Here is an 18,960-nt window from a genome sequence, read left to right on the forward strand (position 1 = left end):
AGAAATGGACTGGACTGTTCCTAACCATTCCTTGGTTCATTGCTTACACAACAACGTGGTGCCAGATTTGGGGAGCCCTGGACTATGTTTCTTAGTTTTTACAATAATGGATTGCAAGCATAGCTGGATGGCAGAAACTACCTGAAGAAGCTTGTTTAAAATGTGGATTCCTGTCTTCTCCCTGCCTGCCCCCCAAACTCTCCAGCCAGTTCAGTTGGTCTGAGGTAGGGCCCAGGAATCTGCATGTTAACACTCTGGAGATTTTAATATAAGATATTTGCTGAAAAAGGGTATTGGTGTTAGAACACAATTGTTATAAACCCGGAAGGGGAGATGTTCTCTTGACTAGCGGTTTAGGAAGAAGGGAATTCTGAGATTTCCAACCCCTAAGTAATGATCATTGAACCTTTTTGTCTCTCTTTCCAAGTAGGTTTAGTGTCTTTGCCAGTGGCCAGCTCACAGTTGCCCTGAGCCCACAATGTACACCATGGGAGTCTGTTGTGTTTATGCTCACGTGCCAGTGACACAGGATATTGAAAGACCAAATGAGCTAGTGTCAGTGAAATATCAACACACAATTAACTATAAGGATAATGAATATTGCTTCTATGCCATTAATCAAAAATAGAACTTTTTTCCTAGATTTGTTACAGTTTCATCTGGAAAGTGACACTTATAATGTGAACAGCAGCATTTCCTGATGGCATAAGGCAGATAATGAACACTTAGCATGCAATTTAATTTAATTACATTTAATCGCTCGCATGCTGCATAGACAAACTACAATAGCCAGTGTACACACATCGACATTAGTATTCAACGACAACATAAAGTAATTGCTTCTATTTCTTGGCCAAGTCCATTGACCCGACATGCAGTATTTTGTGTGTCTTACTGGGCATCTGGCCAGAGCTCTTTGCAGGGGGGTACACTGACCAAGCAAGGCCTTGGTGTCCCCATCTCTTGGGAGTCAACTGTTTCTTAAATTTCACCATCTCACATATCCTGTTCTGCAATGGTACTTAGCTGATTTGTGGTCTGATTTGCTGAGTGTTTGAAAGATCTTGAATTTTTGGAAGATGAAGACATGTCCATGGGCAACAGGAAACTGACTGTCTTTACCTTGTCCCTAAAGAAAGCAGAGTAAGGGGAAGATAAATAAGACTTTTTAGTGAGCCTTTATACAGAACATTTGTTATTTTTTCCAAGTCACTAAATACGACCTAAAGTCTTAAAAGCTCCTTGTAAATATATCATCATTTTTTTTTGTTGAGTTGTTCAACAACAATGCAGGAATACATGTTAGAATTGGTCTTTTAATAAACCCAATGAATAGTGCTGATAAGCTAAAATTTAAAACTATTGAGGAGGATCTGTATGTCAGAAGATTACTGGCTTGATGCTTAAAGTTGAAGAATATCATGCTATCTCTCGCAAAGGGCCTTTCACAGCACAGCACTTCAGTTGAAATGAAGCAGGAAGTTGAGGCGACTGTTTTATAATCCAGATCAATCTGCAGTTATGGGCTTTGAATTAACTGAATATCCATCATGCCTGAGCAATAAAGGAGAGAGAAGAGAGACAGCAATGACCCAGTGTTATCTGAGGGATTAAATCTTTTCATTTTGCCCACTTCTCCTTTTCCCTCTCACGATGCTATATAGAATTTTGACATAAACCAGGATAAACTGCTCCCAGGAATAAGTCTAAAGAACGGTGTTGAAAATCATTGCCTTTGCTCCAATTTTGTTCTCTCTCTCTCTCTCTCTTTTCTTTTTTATTAGATAAGGCGATAATTTCACTGAATGGCCTTTAGTGGCCTGCATCTCGGGGAACACATCTGCTCCCTCCCTCGGGAGGAAGGCCAGTGGTTCCATATGTTGAGATCGATAAAATAATAACTGCTCTGCCACTTAGGAAGCGCTCACTTCACTATCTCATTTATTCTTCACAAAACGATGAGGTCACTGCTATTACAATTCCTTTTTTACAAAAAAATAAACTATAGCACAGGACCTACGATTAACGTTTCCGAGGCCGCATTGTTTGTAAATGATGGAGTTGAGATTTTAGCCATCTGGTTCCAGAGGCTGCCTTTTTAACCACTTCACTATAGGAAAAGGAGAGAATGCATTTATTTTAATGCGTCTGGTTTCTACTATCTGTAAAATGAATAAAATAGAATAAAATAGCATTTCTAATTTTAATTGTCTAGATAGACCCCTTTCCCTAATCTTTTCAACAGCCTGAGATTATTTTTTTCTTGAACGCAGGAGGAAAAGATTGGATTTATATGTCAAAGTTAAGGAAAAATTAAAATCCTATCTCTAGTTTCTGGAGAGCATTGGTTCTTAGAAATATCGACATTGGCATTATTCTTTAAAATACTTTCTTGGTATAATAATGCGAAAATTCACAAGCAAATTAGGTATGACGTCTGATTGATTCAAAAGCCAGTTCAGACAAATTGGTTCTTGATAAGTCTTTGTAAAATTCTTCAAGGCTATTAGAAGGTAAATGAATTTACCAAAAAATCAGAGGAAGAACGTAATGACATTTTACTTTACTAGTTAATCCCTGAGAAAGTAAAAGATAAAGTAAAAAAGGACCACACAAAAAAATACATGCTTAATTCCTACTCAACAGTTCAGTTTCTCCTGGATTTTATGCCAACCCAGCTGTTGATTTTAAGCCATTGTTGACTTTCTTGTTTTAACACAATCCTACAATTGGCTCAATCTTTCAAATTAAAGTAGATTCCAAATTAGAAAGGGAGTGTGTTCTAATAGTTTATTCGTTGGCAGCTTGGAAGCTGGAAAACATTTTGCTTCAGAAAAGTAATATATTATAAACATTGGCTAGCTTCCCAAACTATCATAGAGAATAATACAAATTGAAATGGGAAAATTAATACGACTATATTTCTCAGTTAGCATTCTAGGTCCGTGAGCATGTAATGGTTTAAGTGCAAAAAGTAAAACATTATAATACATGCACTGTACAGTTTTAAACTATGTAGATGCAAGCCTGCGAAGACATCCATTAAAATCTAAATGGTGGCTGTTCAGATAGTGGGATTATGGAAGACTTTTCTTTTCCTACTTTTTATTTTGTGTATTACATTTATATTTTGTAATTTGCAGTTAATTTTACAATGAACGTTTAGTGCTTTTCTATAACTATGTATAATTATATATATAATCTTATGTAATTATATATACATATATATAATTTTTTTTAAGCAAAGGACACATCTCTGTCTTTCTTCCCTCTTTGCTTTTGAAAGCACGTGGCCATTGGAACACAATGGTTGGGTGTATACTTCTTGTTTCCATGTCCCACATCTGCTCTGTCAATAAATCTTGTTGGCTCCACCTTCAAAACATATCCAGAAACCACATGCTCTGTTACCACCCTTGGCCAAGAAGTGATCATCTCTTGCCTAGATTATTCTTTTAGAGTTAAACTTGGTCTCCTTGTTTTCTGTATTGTTTTCCCACAGTCTTTTCAAAACAGAGTTCCCAGCATGACTTTCTTTTTAAATGAAGAGTATGTTACATGCCCCAATTTACTTGGAATAACTCCAGTGTCATTGGGAGGGAGTGGAAGGCCACCCCTTAGTGCTTTGCCTTCCTCTCTCTCTGCTCTCTCGCTTGCTCACTCCATCATAGCCACCCAGCCTCCTTGCCCCTCCTCAAACACCAGTTACACATCCACTCAGGTCTCTCACGTTGGCTGTTCTCAATGCCTGAAAGTTTCCCCCCAGATATGCTCAGAACTCACTCTCTCACCTCTTTACTCAAATGGGGAGGCATCTTCTGGCTACGACATTAAAAATGTCAACAATGCTTGATCCTCTAAACCTTCTTTTTTTCGTTTTAACTGGTTTACTTTTCTCTTTGTCACTATCTAACATAATAGACACTTTATGGGTTTTTTTTTTTTGTGAGGAAGATTGGCCCTGAGCTAACATCTGTTGCTAATCTTCCTCTTTTTGCTTGAGGAAGATTGTCACTGAGCTAACATCTGTGCCAGTCCTCCTTTATTTTGTATGTGGGATGCCACCACAGCATGGCTTGATGAGTGGTGTGTAGGTCCACCTGGGAACCGAACTGGTGAACCCCGGGCTGCCAAAGTGGAGCACGTGAACTTAACACTCCGCCCCTGTATTTTCTTATTTATTGATTATCATGTTACAAAGGAAAGAGCTCCACAAAGGCAGAAAGTTTTGAAAATTTTGTTTCCTGCTGTATCCTCGGGGCCTGGAACGCTGCCCAGCACGTAGTCCACCCCAGGATGTATTTGAAGAATGAATGAATGTATGTAATGAAAGCACAGAAAATAGACTGAAAGGAGAGAAACAAAACTCCTGATAACATTTGCCCCTTAGGATGACTGGGGAAGAGAGATACGGGCCCTTTCTCTCTATTGAAGAACATTTTTTTTTCTTTTATATATAAAGATATCTGAAGAAAACATGACAAAACGCTTACAGATAAATACATTGGTATATGTAACATTAGTTTCTGAGTATTTCTGTATTTGGAAAATTTTCATAGAGACCTTTTTTAGGAGCTTTCCAATAGTTACTGGATAGAGCACATACTCCTAGCATTCCATGGAAGGCCTTTTATGATGGATCTTGCTAACTTCTCATCGTCATTCACTTCACTACTTTCAGGTTTCCTCACAGTCATAATTTCTACCTTCTTGTCTGTTTTTCTCTACTTGGGGTGACCTTTCCATTTTTCTTTGCCTGGCTAAACCCAGCCGTCCTTCATGACTTACGTTACTCTCTCTGCTCCTAAAATAGGAACTCTCTACAAGTGAAACACAATTTTCATTCTGTCTTATAAAGTTCAGATGAAACTGGCCCAACCTTCATATTCCACATCCTGTGGGAAGTCCAGTGCTCTTGCCAATATTTATGAGAATTCCTGCCGGCCTATTACTTATGGTTACTCCTTGATTTAATTTTCCGCCACTGCTGAATTAGATGACTCACTTATTCTCTCAACAACCTCATTTGTTCCATTTTCTCTTCCCTGTGATAAGCTGATCCTGAAACCCAGATCCCTTCTTCTTGATGTTCCTCCTTCTACTCATGGGAGATAAATGTGTAGAGATGCTTGCTAGAGTTAGGGCCTAAATGGGAAGTGGCAGGTAGCAGCGCAGAGCATGGGGGAGTGGAAGTCATGCTCTAGCATAGTGCAGCAGACAAATTATGCTTGATACTGACAATCTTGTGAACATGCTCTTGGCTCTCCAGGGGCCACTGGCCAACTTTCCTCTTAAAGATTCCCAGGCTGTTTCTCAAATGTTTTTTCAATCCCTCCCAATCTCAGGCTGCTCGTAACTCCCCAAATACCAATTCACGTATTTTGCAGAACAGGTTCGCTTTCTCTTCGGTCTCTTGGCCCTTTTGAATTATGCCTAAAGGGTCTTTTTTAATATCCACCAAATGCCCCTTAAGGCACCTTCCTCCACAAAAACTATTCTCTCTCAGAGAGGAAGTCTGAGTTTGGCTCCTAAAGTCGCTGTGTCTTCTCCCTGACACACACTTTATTGTAGTGGTCAGTTTACTTGTGTGTCCTTATCACTAAATGAAAGTTTCAAACAGAACGTTTTGCTTTTGCCGACTCTTGTATCACCAGTGCCTAGCTCAGAGTATGCTCATTATGCTTGCTGAGTAAGTGAAGACTAATTAAAGTGTTCTACTTATTAAAGGCATCTATTAGAAAGTGCCATTTGACCTCAAATGAATTTGTTTCTTTTGATTCCCGAAATGGACGCAAGTAAGATGGAAATTATTTGGCCCAATATCCAACTTGGTTTTGTTTCCTCCACTACATAAGATGTTGCTTATCCAGGAGCGTTCCCAATAGCCATCACAGCATGTGCCTGTAAACCAGCTTGAGGAAGATTGTACATTACCTGCAACCTAGAGTGTGCTCAGGACGAGGTCTTTGGCTGGAACCATTGCTGGTAAAAGAATCTGCTGCAAACATCTTCTCTTCATTGTCTTGCTTCTTAATTGAAGAACAGGCCAGGGATTGAACTGTTCCCTGAGCTTCTAGAATTCCATTATTTGCATGTTTTTTCCCAGCTTTCCAGGGATCATTCGCAGCAAAGGAATGAATTGGTGAAGAAACGGAATAGCGTCGAACAATCATCACATTGCCTGGGCAGAAGACACAAAATTCAAGTTAAAAAAGTCTCCCTTTAATGACATCCACCAGAGAGAAATTACGTGAGTAGTATTTTACGGAAATGAATTCAACAAAATGATTGTTTTTGATTTTTTTTTGCATAAAAGACATCCTTTCATTGATTTGTTTTACAAGTACTAATTGAGTACCAACCATGTGCCAGGCACTTTTTTAAGAGATGGAGATGTGGTAAGAAACAACACAAAATTCTTGCCTGCATAGAGCTTACCTTCTTGTCTGGCAGACAGATGATAGACAAACGATATATGATGAAATTCAGGTAGCGATAGATTCTAGAGAGACAAATAAGGCTGATAAGGGCCAGGGGATAGAGACAGATGAGAGAAGGAGTTTGGAGGCTATATAACAGTGTGCTCAAGGAAGATCTTTCTGAGAATGCAGCCTTTGACTAGAGACCTAGACAATAAAACAAGACTTTAAAATGGGAAGAACGTGGGTCTTCTAGAGATGCCAATTCTGGACAGCTTCCTCACGCCTGATTCTAGAAGAACCTATTCATCCACGATTCCTCATCACATGAATGGCCGCAAATGATTGAAGTGGCTGCTGCTGACTGGCCTCTAATTGTGTGTCTTGGCTTTAATTGAGACAGTCACTATAAGGAAGGCTGTTGAATGAGAGATGAAAGCAAAGTAGACACGTGGAAAGAAGCAAAGACGTATTGTGTGGGAAACTGGAGCGCTCCTGAGAGGGAAGGAGAGATTTATGGCCTTAGTTTCTGAGGTCCTATTCAATTTCTGTCCATTAGTATCTTCCAATAAACTCTTTTCTTGAGATAAGTCAAATCTTCTCCATTCCTTATAACTAAAGCACCTTGATTAAAAGAGCTTTATTCTAGGGTGTCTCGGTTTGTCTGAATCTCCGCTCTAACGCTGTACTAACTCTGACCTGGGGCCTGTCATTCAACCTCCGTTTCAACATCCAGTTGTTACCTCTGGGGCTGACAACACTGACCTCATGGGTTGGTTTTCGTTTTCTGGAGCACTTAATGAATGTTTGTTGAATCTTTTATTCTTTTTTGTCACAGCTTTGCAATGAACTAGCCTGGAAGTGTAAGAAAGCTCTGCATTGTGTTTAGGTTTTGAGAGTGCCCGAAGCACAATTACTCCTTATTTAAGTTTGCTGCCCATGTCTGCAGACAGCTAATTATTATGGCCGTCGCAAAAAGTGGAGGCTGTCCTGGCTTTTTATAGTCTGGAAGAGCAGATGACTGAATTTTAGGCAGGAGTCTGGAAGGGGAGTTCAAGTTCAAATCTATCAGAAGTGATATAAACGGCAATACTATTCATAATTTTTTTTTTTTTGAGGAAGATTAGCCCTGAGCTACCATCCGTGCCCATCTTCCTCTACTTTATATGTGGCATGCCTGCCACAGCATGGCTTGCCAAACGGTGCCTCGTCCACACCCGGGATCCGAACTGGTGAACCCCGGGCCACGGAAGCTGAACGCTTGCACCCAACCATTGTGCCACCAGGCTGGCCCCTGCAATACTATTCATAAATTATCTCTAAATGCTTCCTTTGGCCATGATATATAGCTTCTATACTTATCTAAAAATAGGTTTATGACTACTGACAAATATGAAAGTTTCTGTTTAAAAGGATTATAAAGCAATCTCTTTATACTGAACTGCAGGAAAACACAACAGAGGAAATTACGCTGATGATAACAATGTTAAGTTTATTTTTATTTGAGACCCACACGCCAGCTGACTGATTAGCAAATGGGCTCTTTGTTCATCTCCCTGGGTGACGAGTAGTCCGTATCCTCTAGTTTCTTATCAACAAAAGGGAAAGGAGATTCAACACAGCGTCGTGGTGTTATTAACACAATTTCAAAGATCACTGTCAAATGCAGTTTGTCAGCAAAGCATATGAGGAGATCGAAGAAAATCAGAAGTCCAGCAATGCTGGGAGTTCCCTGTAAAGAGTTGTTTCCTTTATCTTCCTTGTAGCAAATGACCTCTTCCCTAATAGTCCCGAGGTGAGGTTGCACAGGGCAGGAGGGGCGAGCTGGATTTCATATCTGCCAAATGCTTATACACTATGATAGATGCTTCCACAAGCATTTATCCAACATGATTCACCCCGAGCAGGTGCTCTGTGTTCTCATCATAACAGATATAGAGATAGAGATAGTAATAGAGACAAAGATAAAGTTAGAGATAGAGAGAGAGATAGAGATAGAGAGATAGAAAAGAGATATCTATCCCCAAGCAGCCTTGTCCCTGGCTGCAGCACAGCTGTGTCCTCAGGTGGATGATATGGAAACAAGCTTCTCCACTCATGAAATCTCATCTTCTCTCACTTCACATATCACAGAACAAACAGAAGAACTTTCAGTTCCAAGTGACTCATTTCCAGGTCCTCTTTAGTTGTTCCCTTTCTTAAAGTGAGGCTCCCACTTCTGATTTTGCATCATTCTCTCTGAAAGAATAGGCTTATATCATTCTGTTTTCAAAAGAGGATTGGACAAGTGGCTTAATCTCTCTGGATCTTACACTTTCAACCGTAAAATAAGGGATGATCTCTAAAGCTCCTTTTCAGTATCAGATGGCTATGATTCAGTGGCAAGTAGGAATTTTGATCGACATTAGCAATATCTTATTAAAACTGCTAATAAAAAATATACTCAAGTCAAATAATGATATTTTCTGACATATCCAATGGTATTAACAAGACTACTATCAAGTAACTCATACTGAGGCTGACTTGTGCTATCGCATTTAACCCTCTCAACAGCCTTATGACATAGATTCTATCACCATCCCCATTTTACAGATGAGAACAGTGATCATAAAAGCATGTTACATTCATAGAATCACAGAATTTTATAGTTGAAATGGGTCTTAGAAGGCATCTCATCCAATCCAGTCCTTTTTACATGAGGATTCTAAGATTAGAAATTTTATGTGACCTACCCAATGTTGACTGACTATTGAAAAACTGGGGCTACAACTCAGGTGTCTTCATGCTCAGTCCAACGTTCTTTTTACTTATGTCACTTACTCTCATAACAGCACATCACATATAAGAAACAGATAAATATTATTATTATTACTATTTTTTTGAGGAAGATTAGCCCTGAGCTAATTGCTGCCAATCCTCCTCTTTTTGCTGAGGAAGACTGGCCCTGAGCTATCATCTGTGCCCATCTTCCTCTACTTTATATGTGAGATGCCTACCACAGCATGGCTTGCCAAGCAGTGCCATGTCTGCACCCAGGATCCGAACCGGGGAACCCCGGGCCGCTGAAGCAGAATGTGCGCACTTAACCACTGTGCCACCGGGCCGGCCCCGAGATAAATATTATTTGAAGTAACTCAACCAGGCTCCCAAGGACAAATTTAAATCATGTTTTTTCTGTGTTTTATTGGCACAACTGGCAAGAGTTCTCCAAATTTCATCAAATCTTTTTTACCAGTCCTTTTCAAATTTAATGCTAATATTCTTATTGGAAGTTACCATCCATAAGCTGAAGAAGTATGATATCAACAGTGTGTTTACCTCTTATTAATACCTGAAGCTTGATGGCATTCAGGCCCTAAGAGTTTAAGGTTTGTTACTCTTTGTTCTTTGAACGGTGTAATACTTGTTTTAGAATAGCACAGGATATACTAAAACCCAGTTTACTTTATAATTCAGCTGAACAGCGTAGAAAATAGGAGTGTTGTCTACCTTTGGCATAAGACAGAAGTTTTCAACTGGGGGAAATTTTGTTGTCTAGGCGACGTTCAGAATATGTGAAAACACTTTTGATGGTCATGAGTGAGGGGAGAGGTACGTGCTTCTGGAATTTAGTGCTAAATGTCCTACAATGTCCAAGACGGACCCCTACAATACAGAATTATTTAGTCCAAAGTGTCAAGAGTATAGAGGTTGAGGAACCTTGGAGTGAGGATATATTATAAATGTCCATATCTATTTCTTTTTCACCAGGAGAAAGTTTACCCTCATTATAGGTTACTCTTTCAGTTTTATTAAATAACCAGCAGACAGAACTACTCAGATCCAGAGTTGTACTTGAAAAAAAGCGAAAATACCCTCATAGGAATCTGTTCTCAGCTTTCAAATGTAGGGTCCCCTATACAGAGAGACCTCTCCAACAGAGAAAACTAACCGGTAAATATGACATGTTCCATTGCCACCTGTTCAGAACCTCTGAACAGCATTGCCCGAAGCCTTTGACAGATGATATTAAGAGCTTTGAGTATTTCATTATGTATATCAATTTTCTTTGAATATGCTGTGTGGAGGCAAGCACTGACAACTTAAATGCAGAACGTATTTTTTACTCTGCTCGTTTCTGACTTCATGTCTAGTCTTCACAGTCAAAATTCTTTCCCATAAAAGGTGAGAGATTTGATTTTTAGAATATAACAGATATTGACCCTGCATCTTGACATCGTCAATCTAAATAGTAGGGGGCATCATGTGCAATGTACTTTCATACAAGACGGGAAAGTTCTTTGTAAAACATGGGTGAGAAACACTATCTGCTATTTGTTGTGTGTTTGTCAGGTGCTGTATAAGCATTCAGTCTATGTTGTTGCAATTAATCCTCACAACCACGTGAAATAGGTACCAAAACACTTCCAAATGAAGAAAACAAAGGTTAAAGATTTCTAATAACCAGCTCTGAGTCAAGTGGCTGAGTGATAAATCATTTGCAACCATATCTGTCTGACTCCGATATCCATACACTTAACTACTGTGCAATATCGTTCTAGCTTAATAAGTGAGCATGCCATTTGACCTGGACACATTAAGTATTCTATTATGTAGCATTTAAGTGCTTGAAGTCAAGGAAGGAAAAAAAAAACTTTTTTTTTCTGATGAGGAAGATTGTCCCTGAGCTAACATCTGTGCCAATCTTCCTCTATTTTTTGTATGTGGGACACCGCCACAGTATGGCTTGATGAGCAGTGTGTAAGTCTGCACTCAGAATCTGTACCTCTGAACCCCGGGCCGCTGAAGTGGAGCAAATGAACCCAACCACTACACCACTGGGCCCTTCCCCAAAACACGTTGTTGTTTTTTTTTTTTAAAGATTGGCACCTGAGCTTACAACTGTTGCCAGTCTTCTTTTTTTTTTTTTCCCACTGCTTCTTCTCCCCAAAGGCCCCCAGTACATAGTTGTATATTTTAGTTGTGGGTCCTTCTAGTTGTGGTATGTGGGACACCACCTCAGCATGGCCTGACAAGCAGTGCCATGTCCGTGCCCAGGATCCGAACCTGAGAAACCCTGGGCCGCGAAGCCGAGCATACGAACTTAATCACTCGGCCAAGGGGCCGGCCCCAACGCATTGTTTTTAATGTGACTGATTTCCACAAACCTGTCATTCGTATCCAGGCATATCTGGAAATAATTTTAATGTTGCTAAAATATGTTACTTGAAGACACCAAGGAAATTTTTGCCTAGGGATTCAAAGCTAATCTGCTAGGAGAAAAAGATTAGAACTCGTCACTGTTAATACCAAATTGTGCAATTACGTGATACGTGCAATAAACCTATTATTGTGGAGACATTTGCAAAGATGGGCGCCGCCCAGAAGAGCTATGGACGTTGGGTACCTTGGTGCTCCTGCATAGCTGGTGCTGAATCAGTGGAAATACCACCATGAAGAAGGACTGCTGGAGATTGTCCAGGTGCTTTTCTGAGGTTGTCAAGGTCTGTGACTTCCTCCTCCCTTTCATCTCCTGATTCTCCCCCTGAGCCTGGGGCTCTCTGACTGCTTGAAGCCAGCTTCATCCGGAGAGCTTGATTCTCTTTCTCCAGCTTGTTGATCTCTGCCCGCATTTCCTGGATAACTCTCATGAGCTGGATATTAGCTTCCATCGCCTCTTCTTGGGTCGCTCTGGTGCGCTCTTCTGGGGAGACAGGTCAACTTTTGCTCACGAACCAAATTCACAATCTACTCAGTGGGACTGGTTGGTCCAGCCCACAAACCTTCCTGAACAATAGATGTCACTCTTCTCTGTGCCATCTTTCAGCACCTGGGGAGTTAGGCTGTCAAGGGAGGTAAAGGATCTCCATGACTTATTAATTCCGGGTTTTGTTTTTCAGAACAGAGCTTTTCTTTGTATCTCTCATTTCATATCAATCCACAGTTCTAGAATATTGCTTTGTGTTTGAAGAGAGGAGAACACTTGAAAAATTTCCAGTGAAGAACAGAGTTTCTCGTTTTTGTCATGAACTCACCATCCTACCGGCCACTCAGTTTTTTTGCTGTTTCCCCATCCGGCATCAAATATTTCATAGACTCACTGACTGTTACAAGTACGTCAAAGCTAGCACATAAGCGTTATGCCTTCTCTTCTCTGTAAAATGTTATGATTCTGTACTTTTTGGGGAAATTATTAATTTCGACACCTGTTTATTAAGGGTAACAGTAATCATAGGGGGGTCATATGAATTGCAGTGAGATTATTTAAGTGAGATGTTGATAATTACATCTAAATCCCTCAAGATAAGGTCAAGGACCGTATAATCACTTCTCAGTGGTTTTCTATTTTTTAAGCATTTTGCTATTACTTGGTTTTAGAGTGTTTGCTTGGGCAAAGGCTGTCCAGGGATATTTTGGGAATGTAAGAGGATACAGGTTGAACATGAATCTTGAATGAGAAGAACACGCAACAGTCAATAGCTTTCCTTACCTATTTCCTGAAGAGGTTTCTTTGCTGGGAATGAGAAGTATGAATCTCAATAGCATATGCTCTGATAGCAGTAGCTGTTTGGAAATTCAATTAATGTTTAAACATAAATGCTCTTTTACAATAAGGTGGAGAGGATTAGGATATTTTTCAAGGTGATAGTTTTTCATGTACATTCCTTTCCTTCTGTTTTCTATGTGCATCGATGAGTTTTGCCTATCCTAAAAAATATTTGTTGATGATCCAAGGCTTCAGGTGGAAAGAGTGGTTAGAGAAAGTATTGTTCCTTTTTTATTCACATAAATTCATTTTATATATTTAAATTTTAGGAGGTGCTTACTAAACAGTCAGTCTAAGAAAATAGTGAGGCTCTTTTGATATACTACTTCTGTTTGGATTTAAATGAATTTCGGTAAACATTTATGTGCAGGACACTCTAGAAGCTATAGAAAGTGGGTTATGGAAATATGGAATATAGAGTAAGATGGATCTTACTCTTACTCTTAAAGATCATCCAATTTAACCACCTCTCAGATGTTCATATCTGTTCCACAATGTCTCTGTAAGGAAATATTAAATACGTTTGTATCTGTATTGTACAAATATTTGTATATTTGAGTATTGTCCCTTGATAAGAGAGTCTCCTTCCTATCAAGGTGTGCTACTTACTTTTTAATTAAAATTGTTTACGTTGACCAGAAATTGTCCTCCATGTAACTTGTTTTTAATTAAGATTACTTACCCTGACCAGACGTTGGCCCCCATGTAATGTGTTCCTACTTCTTCTCTTTGGAGAGGTTATGTCACACGTCTAATCCTTGTTTTAATGAAAATTCTTGTTCTATCATGTTCCAATGAGTCTCTACTCGCCAGAATAAACATTCTCAATTCCTTCCACTGTTCATCATCTGATGTGGGTTGAGGGCCTCAACTCCATCATGGACACTCTGTTTTGAACACGTTTCCATTTATCAATAGGCCTCTTGAACTAGGAGGCACAGGTCTAAATGTCTAAATGCCTGAAGGCATTTGACTAGCCTAGAATATGTTGCCACAGCTTCTGTAAAGTGTTTTGTGGAAAATATTCCACAAAAGCGGGCAGTAAAAATTATTTTTGAAATTGTAATCAGTGCAACAAAGCAGGAAATAAAGATGACCCGTATGACTGTTGAAAACGACAAGATAGTTACCATTATTTATAGACAATTTGACTGCATATCTAGAAAGCCCAAGGAAGTGAACCAAAATTTTTATTTTGTAATCCACCTCGATGTTACAAAGTAAATATTTAAAAATTAGCAGTTTTCCAGAATACTATTAATAACTATTTAGAAAAAAATACTTGAAAAATATTCCACTGACAATGGGCCTCCATGTATAAAAGACTCAGGAATTAGCTTTAAAAAAGTCTGTTAAGGTTTCTAATGAAGAAAATCTAATGTTTTACCGTGATAGACAACTTAAGAAAACGGAGACTATGCTCCTGGTGAGAGGACTGTATATTTAAAAAAAATCTTAATTGAATTTCTAATTTACAGGTTTAGTGAAGGCCCAATTAAAATCTCTGTGGGACTTTTTCTAAAAAAAGAAATTGATAAAATCATTCTAAAGATAATCTGGAGACAATAGTTTTGAAGTGTGTGCAAATGAAGAGTAGTTATTGGGTTCTTGCTTTATTAAAATTTTCAATATAGTATGAAACTATAATAAAGAAAACAGCAAATATTGGTAAATTTGCAGACAGGACAAAGTTACAGACAATTCTTAGAAGAAATCCAAAAGGCAGGAAATGTGAAAAAAACCTAACGTCACTAGTAATTTTGCAAATTAAAACAATGGAGTACTTATTTTTGGGTGGGCCAAACAAATTAGCAAAGATTTTGAAAAATGAATAAAATTAATGCAAAGACTATTAATAATTGAAAAATCTTTTTGATAAGTAATTTAAATAACTATCAAGCTTTAAACTATATTTAAAAAGTTCTTAACTGTAGACCTTTAATTCTACCTTCTAGACTGTTCCTAAGAAAGTAAATTACACCTAAAGATTTTTGTGAAAGGATGCTCCTTGCACATTACTTTAATAGCAAAACATTGGAAATAACCTAAATGTTCAAAAGAGGAGAATGAATAAATAAAATATGAAGTAGTTATATGAATCTGAAAATGTTGAGTAAAAAAGTAGTATATCCGACTGCATATAGACTAAAATAAAAACCATGTAGACAAGACTGGAAAGAAACATCCCAAAGGAAAACAATTTCTATTTCTGTGTAGTAAGATTTTGGATAGTTTTTATTTACCCTTGTATGCTATCTGAATTTTTAAAAAATTCTATAGTTACATGAAAGACTTATATAACGAAAAAATTAAGTAATGACAGTAAAATAAATAATTTGAAAGAAATTTAATAAAATGAACTGACGTTGCAATTTCTTTGGACTTTTGTTCACTTTTGATTAAGTCAAGTGGTGATTAAGTCAAATGCCTAGTGAGAACTTGAATTTTTCCTTACCAAACTAGTTTTAGTCTTTAACAGTTGTCATAATAATTTAAGAATTTGATATATGTGTGAACGCTGCTTCGAATTAGCAAATTTTTATATAAATGCTAAGATTGGTGGTTCTATAATTATTTGTGATTTACTTTGAAGGACGTGGGTGTCTTATATATTGAACTGGCCAGGCTCAGAGAGTCCTGCTTTGGGAACTAACCTGTTCAGTGGAATAAATGGGGTGTTGGGTCCCATGAGAAGGAGGAAGAAGTGGTGAGTGGGGTTGATGTCATTCCCACGGCATACTCTGGGAAATCCTGCCTGGCAGGTGGAAACAAGTATCTGAAGATCATGGCAATAGCTGACAGGTGATAATCCAGGTAAAGAAACTGGCTTGAGGATTCAGCCCAAAGGGTGGCAGAGCAGGTGGTTGTTGGCATATAGTAGAGCTATAGCCATTGCCATTGTGACTCCCTGTTGGGGCTTTGGGTCTTTTTCTTGAACTACCAAAATCAAGACTGTGGGCCCTATTTCTAAAGCAGGGGTCTTCAGACCCCTCAGCATCACCAGGGAGTGCTTGCTTAAAATGCAGGTCTATGGGCCAGCCCTAGACCTACTGTAGACTCTCTTGCAGTAGATTTGGTAATTTGCAATGTCAGAAGCTCCCTACGTTATTCTTATGCATATTGCAGTTTTCAAACAATTGTTCTAGAGCAGCACTGTCCAATAGAAATATAACGTAAGCCACATATGTAATTACAAACTTTCTAGTAGCTACGTTATAAAAGTAAAAGACACAGATTAAATTAATTTTAGTATGTTTTATTTATTTATTTAATTTTTTAAAAAGATTTTTAAAATTTTTTTCCTTTTTCTCCCCAAAGCGCCCCGGTACATAGCTGTATATTCTTCGTTGTGGGTCCTTCTAGTTGTGGCACGTGGGACGCTGCCTCAGTGTGGTTTGATGAGCAGTGCCATGTCCGCGCCCAGGATTCGAACCAACAAAACACTGGGCTGCCTTGCAGCGGAGCACGTGAACTTAACCACTTGGCCACGGGTCCAGCCCCCCAAGTATGTTTTATTTAACACAGTAGCCCCAGAATATTATCATTTTGACATGCAAATAAATACAAAATTGCTAATGAGATATTTTACATAGTTTTTCTTAGGCTAAGTCTTTAAAATCCAGTGTGCATTTTATACTTACAGCCCACAATTCAGAAGCTAATTTTTGACTGGAGATACTTGATCTGTATTTAAATTTCATGAAGTTGACAATTGAAAAAGTGGATTTGCCCTAGTGGTGAAACATAATGCGTTTTGGTATGAGTCAGTCCTCTGACCCGCAGCCTCCAGTGATCCTCCAGCTTATGAGAGTAGACGGCAAGTCCCTGTAGTGACCCACAAGGTCTTATGTGATCTCTTTGGCTCTGCTCTCATTTCATCTGCTACCACTCGCCCTTGCTCCACCACTCTGCTCTGCCCCGGTCACACTGGCCTCGGTTCCATTAACACTCCAGGCACATTCCTTCCTTAGGACCCTGGTCCTGACTGTCCTTGTGATGGAAGACTCAACACATCACATTCCCTTGTCTTGTGCATCAGCTAGTAAACCTCCCGCCGGCAGCCTCCAGCATGAGTTGGCCCTGTGGGAATGGAGTACTTCCACAGTGTCACTTTGGCTCTTCCCACATCTGAGGGCAAAGTTTTAAAAAAGGAGATTAGCTGCAATAGGATGCCTGCTTTCCAGACAACAGAGAGTTGGCACCAAGTGCCTTCCTTGGATCCTCCTCAAATAAATGATGACGCAGCATATCCTTTTTCTGAACGTAAAATCATGCCTTGCTCCTTGCTGGAATGTGGTGTGTGCAGAGGTGACATATGGCTTCCTTATCTGTCAGAACTTTCAGTTTTAGTCGGTGACAGAGGGCTAGCAAGGTCAGGTTAGAACTCAAGGATTTTGACTGCATCATCATCACTCGAGCCCATGTCCTTCTGTGTGGACATCCCCAATTGCCTTACCCTCTAAGACATAATAGAAAAATGTCACTTACGTGAAAGCTTATGTCTCACTTTTCCAGCAGGCATACATCCTGCTGTTATAAATTATTTAAACAGCTGCTGAGAAATTCTACTTTTGCAACATTTGCTGAGAATCCGCTTTGACCTTGAACTTGATATGTAGCTATTGTCAGAGTGATTTCCCAGGTGATTGGAAGCATCTGGTGTTGCAAGGAGCCCAGACTCAGGAGCAGATTTGACAGTCTGCCCTCTCTCTGTTGTTTTGACATTCAAGTACCACACAGTGGCAGAGCAATTATGCAGAAAGGAGGGAGGAGATGAGAAGTTTTTGATGAGCATGGCGTCCATGAAATTCGGACATTCCTGTGAGAAGCATGTTTAAGGATGCTCTGGGTCCACTGAAAGAGATCAGCAGCTTCCCTGTGCAGCCGCATGTGAGATGGTCTTGGCTTGGCTAGCTTTGTGTACTTGAAGAGACTCTTGGAGACAGAGGTGGGAAGGAACATCTGCCATCAGATAGGCCACCGCTGGCCTGTGATGAGTTTCCAATGAGAATAAGAACTTCAAGGCTTCCTTGAAACTGGCATGTGTGTAAAAAATTTGAACTAATACAATGGACTGGGCGTCATACTCATAAAATATGAGCATTGCATAAATTAGAAATCAAATGTCTTACACAGAGAGGCAGGTAAAATAAATGAATGAAGACGTTGAGTTCAGCAACTACTCAGCTCCAGCCATTTGTTGCCATGAAGGAACGCAGCTCTAGTGCTCTCAGTTCTTAGACTTTCCAAGAGAACTTGGCAACCCAGATTTTACGAGAGATCGCCACATTTTTAAAGATGAGTAACTCATTCAACCATCTAAATACAATGTGCAGATCCAACAGAACAAGTTAGAGGCAACGGATAAATTCTCTTGGTTCCCAATGCGTGGGAGTTCCAGGAGGCAGAGTCCTTCCTTTTTCCCATGAGAAACTGTGGACCAGAAAAGGAACTAGTTTTCGAAGATCAGCTCACTTTGGTGAAGATTTACTGACACCCAAGTTTAAGCTTCCAGGCACGACATCCTGTAAGGATCTGGCTCTAAGAACCTTCAGCTGAAGACCACGTCATTCCTCTTTTCTGAGCTTGTATCTTCATCTGTAAAGGGACATGAAGGCAGTTATCTCCATGGATCATTGTGAAGATTAAATGAGTTTATAATGACCGACACACCAAAGTGCTCTGAAATTAAGAAGTTTTCAATCAATGTTAGTTGAGTAACATCAAGTTTTAAAAGTAAAGATGGCCGGTTGATTGTTCTACCAGCTATCTAGCATTAGACATGCAGGGAAAGGGTTTCAGAGGTGAGAAGAGAGGGGAGATGGAAAGGCACATGGTGTTAGGGGAACCAAACCTGTCTGATATCCAAGCTTTGCCACTGAATTGCTGTGCAACTGTAAGCAAGTTTACTTGCCGCTGAGCTGGCCCCAGTAAAATCTGATAGAATTTTATCACTATTTATCCTGCTCCTTGTTCATGGTGAACTTATGATCTGTTCACATCCTTTCGTGAGGA

The 18,960-nt window shown here is 39.4% G+C and overlaps 1 protein-coding gene across 1 annotated transcript; it reads right to left on the reverse strand.

Moving 5' to 3' along the window:
* Positions 1–744: 744 nt before the first annotated feature.
* Positions 745–12,070, reverse strand: CCDC195 (coiled-coil domain containing 195). Its single transcript, XM_070622143.1, has 3 exons — positions 11,806–12,070; positions 5,935–6,181; positions 745–1,129 (listed from the first exon to the last, which is right to left on the reverse strand). The coding sequence occupies exons 1-3, from the start codon at positions 12,068–12,070 to the stop codon at positions 997–999; spliced, it is 645 nt and encodes a 214-aa protein (XP_070478244.1). The 3' UTR covers positions 745–996.
* Positions 12,071–18,960: the final 6,890 nt, after the last annotated feature.

This window comes from Equus przewalskii, chromosome 5, assembly GCF_037783145.1.
Source record: "Equus przewalskii isolate Varuska chromosome 5, EquPr2, whole genome shotgun sequence".
Lineage (NCBI taxonomy): Eukaryota > Metazoa > Chordata > Mammalia > Perissodactyla > Equidae > Equus > Equus przewalskii.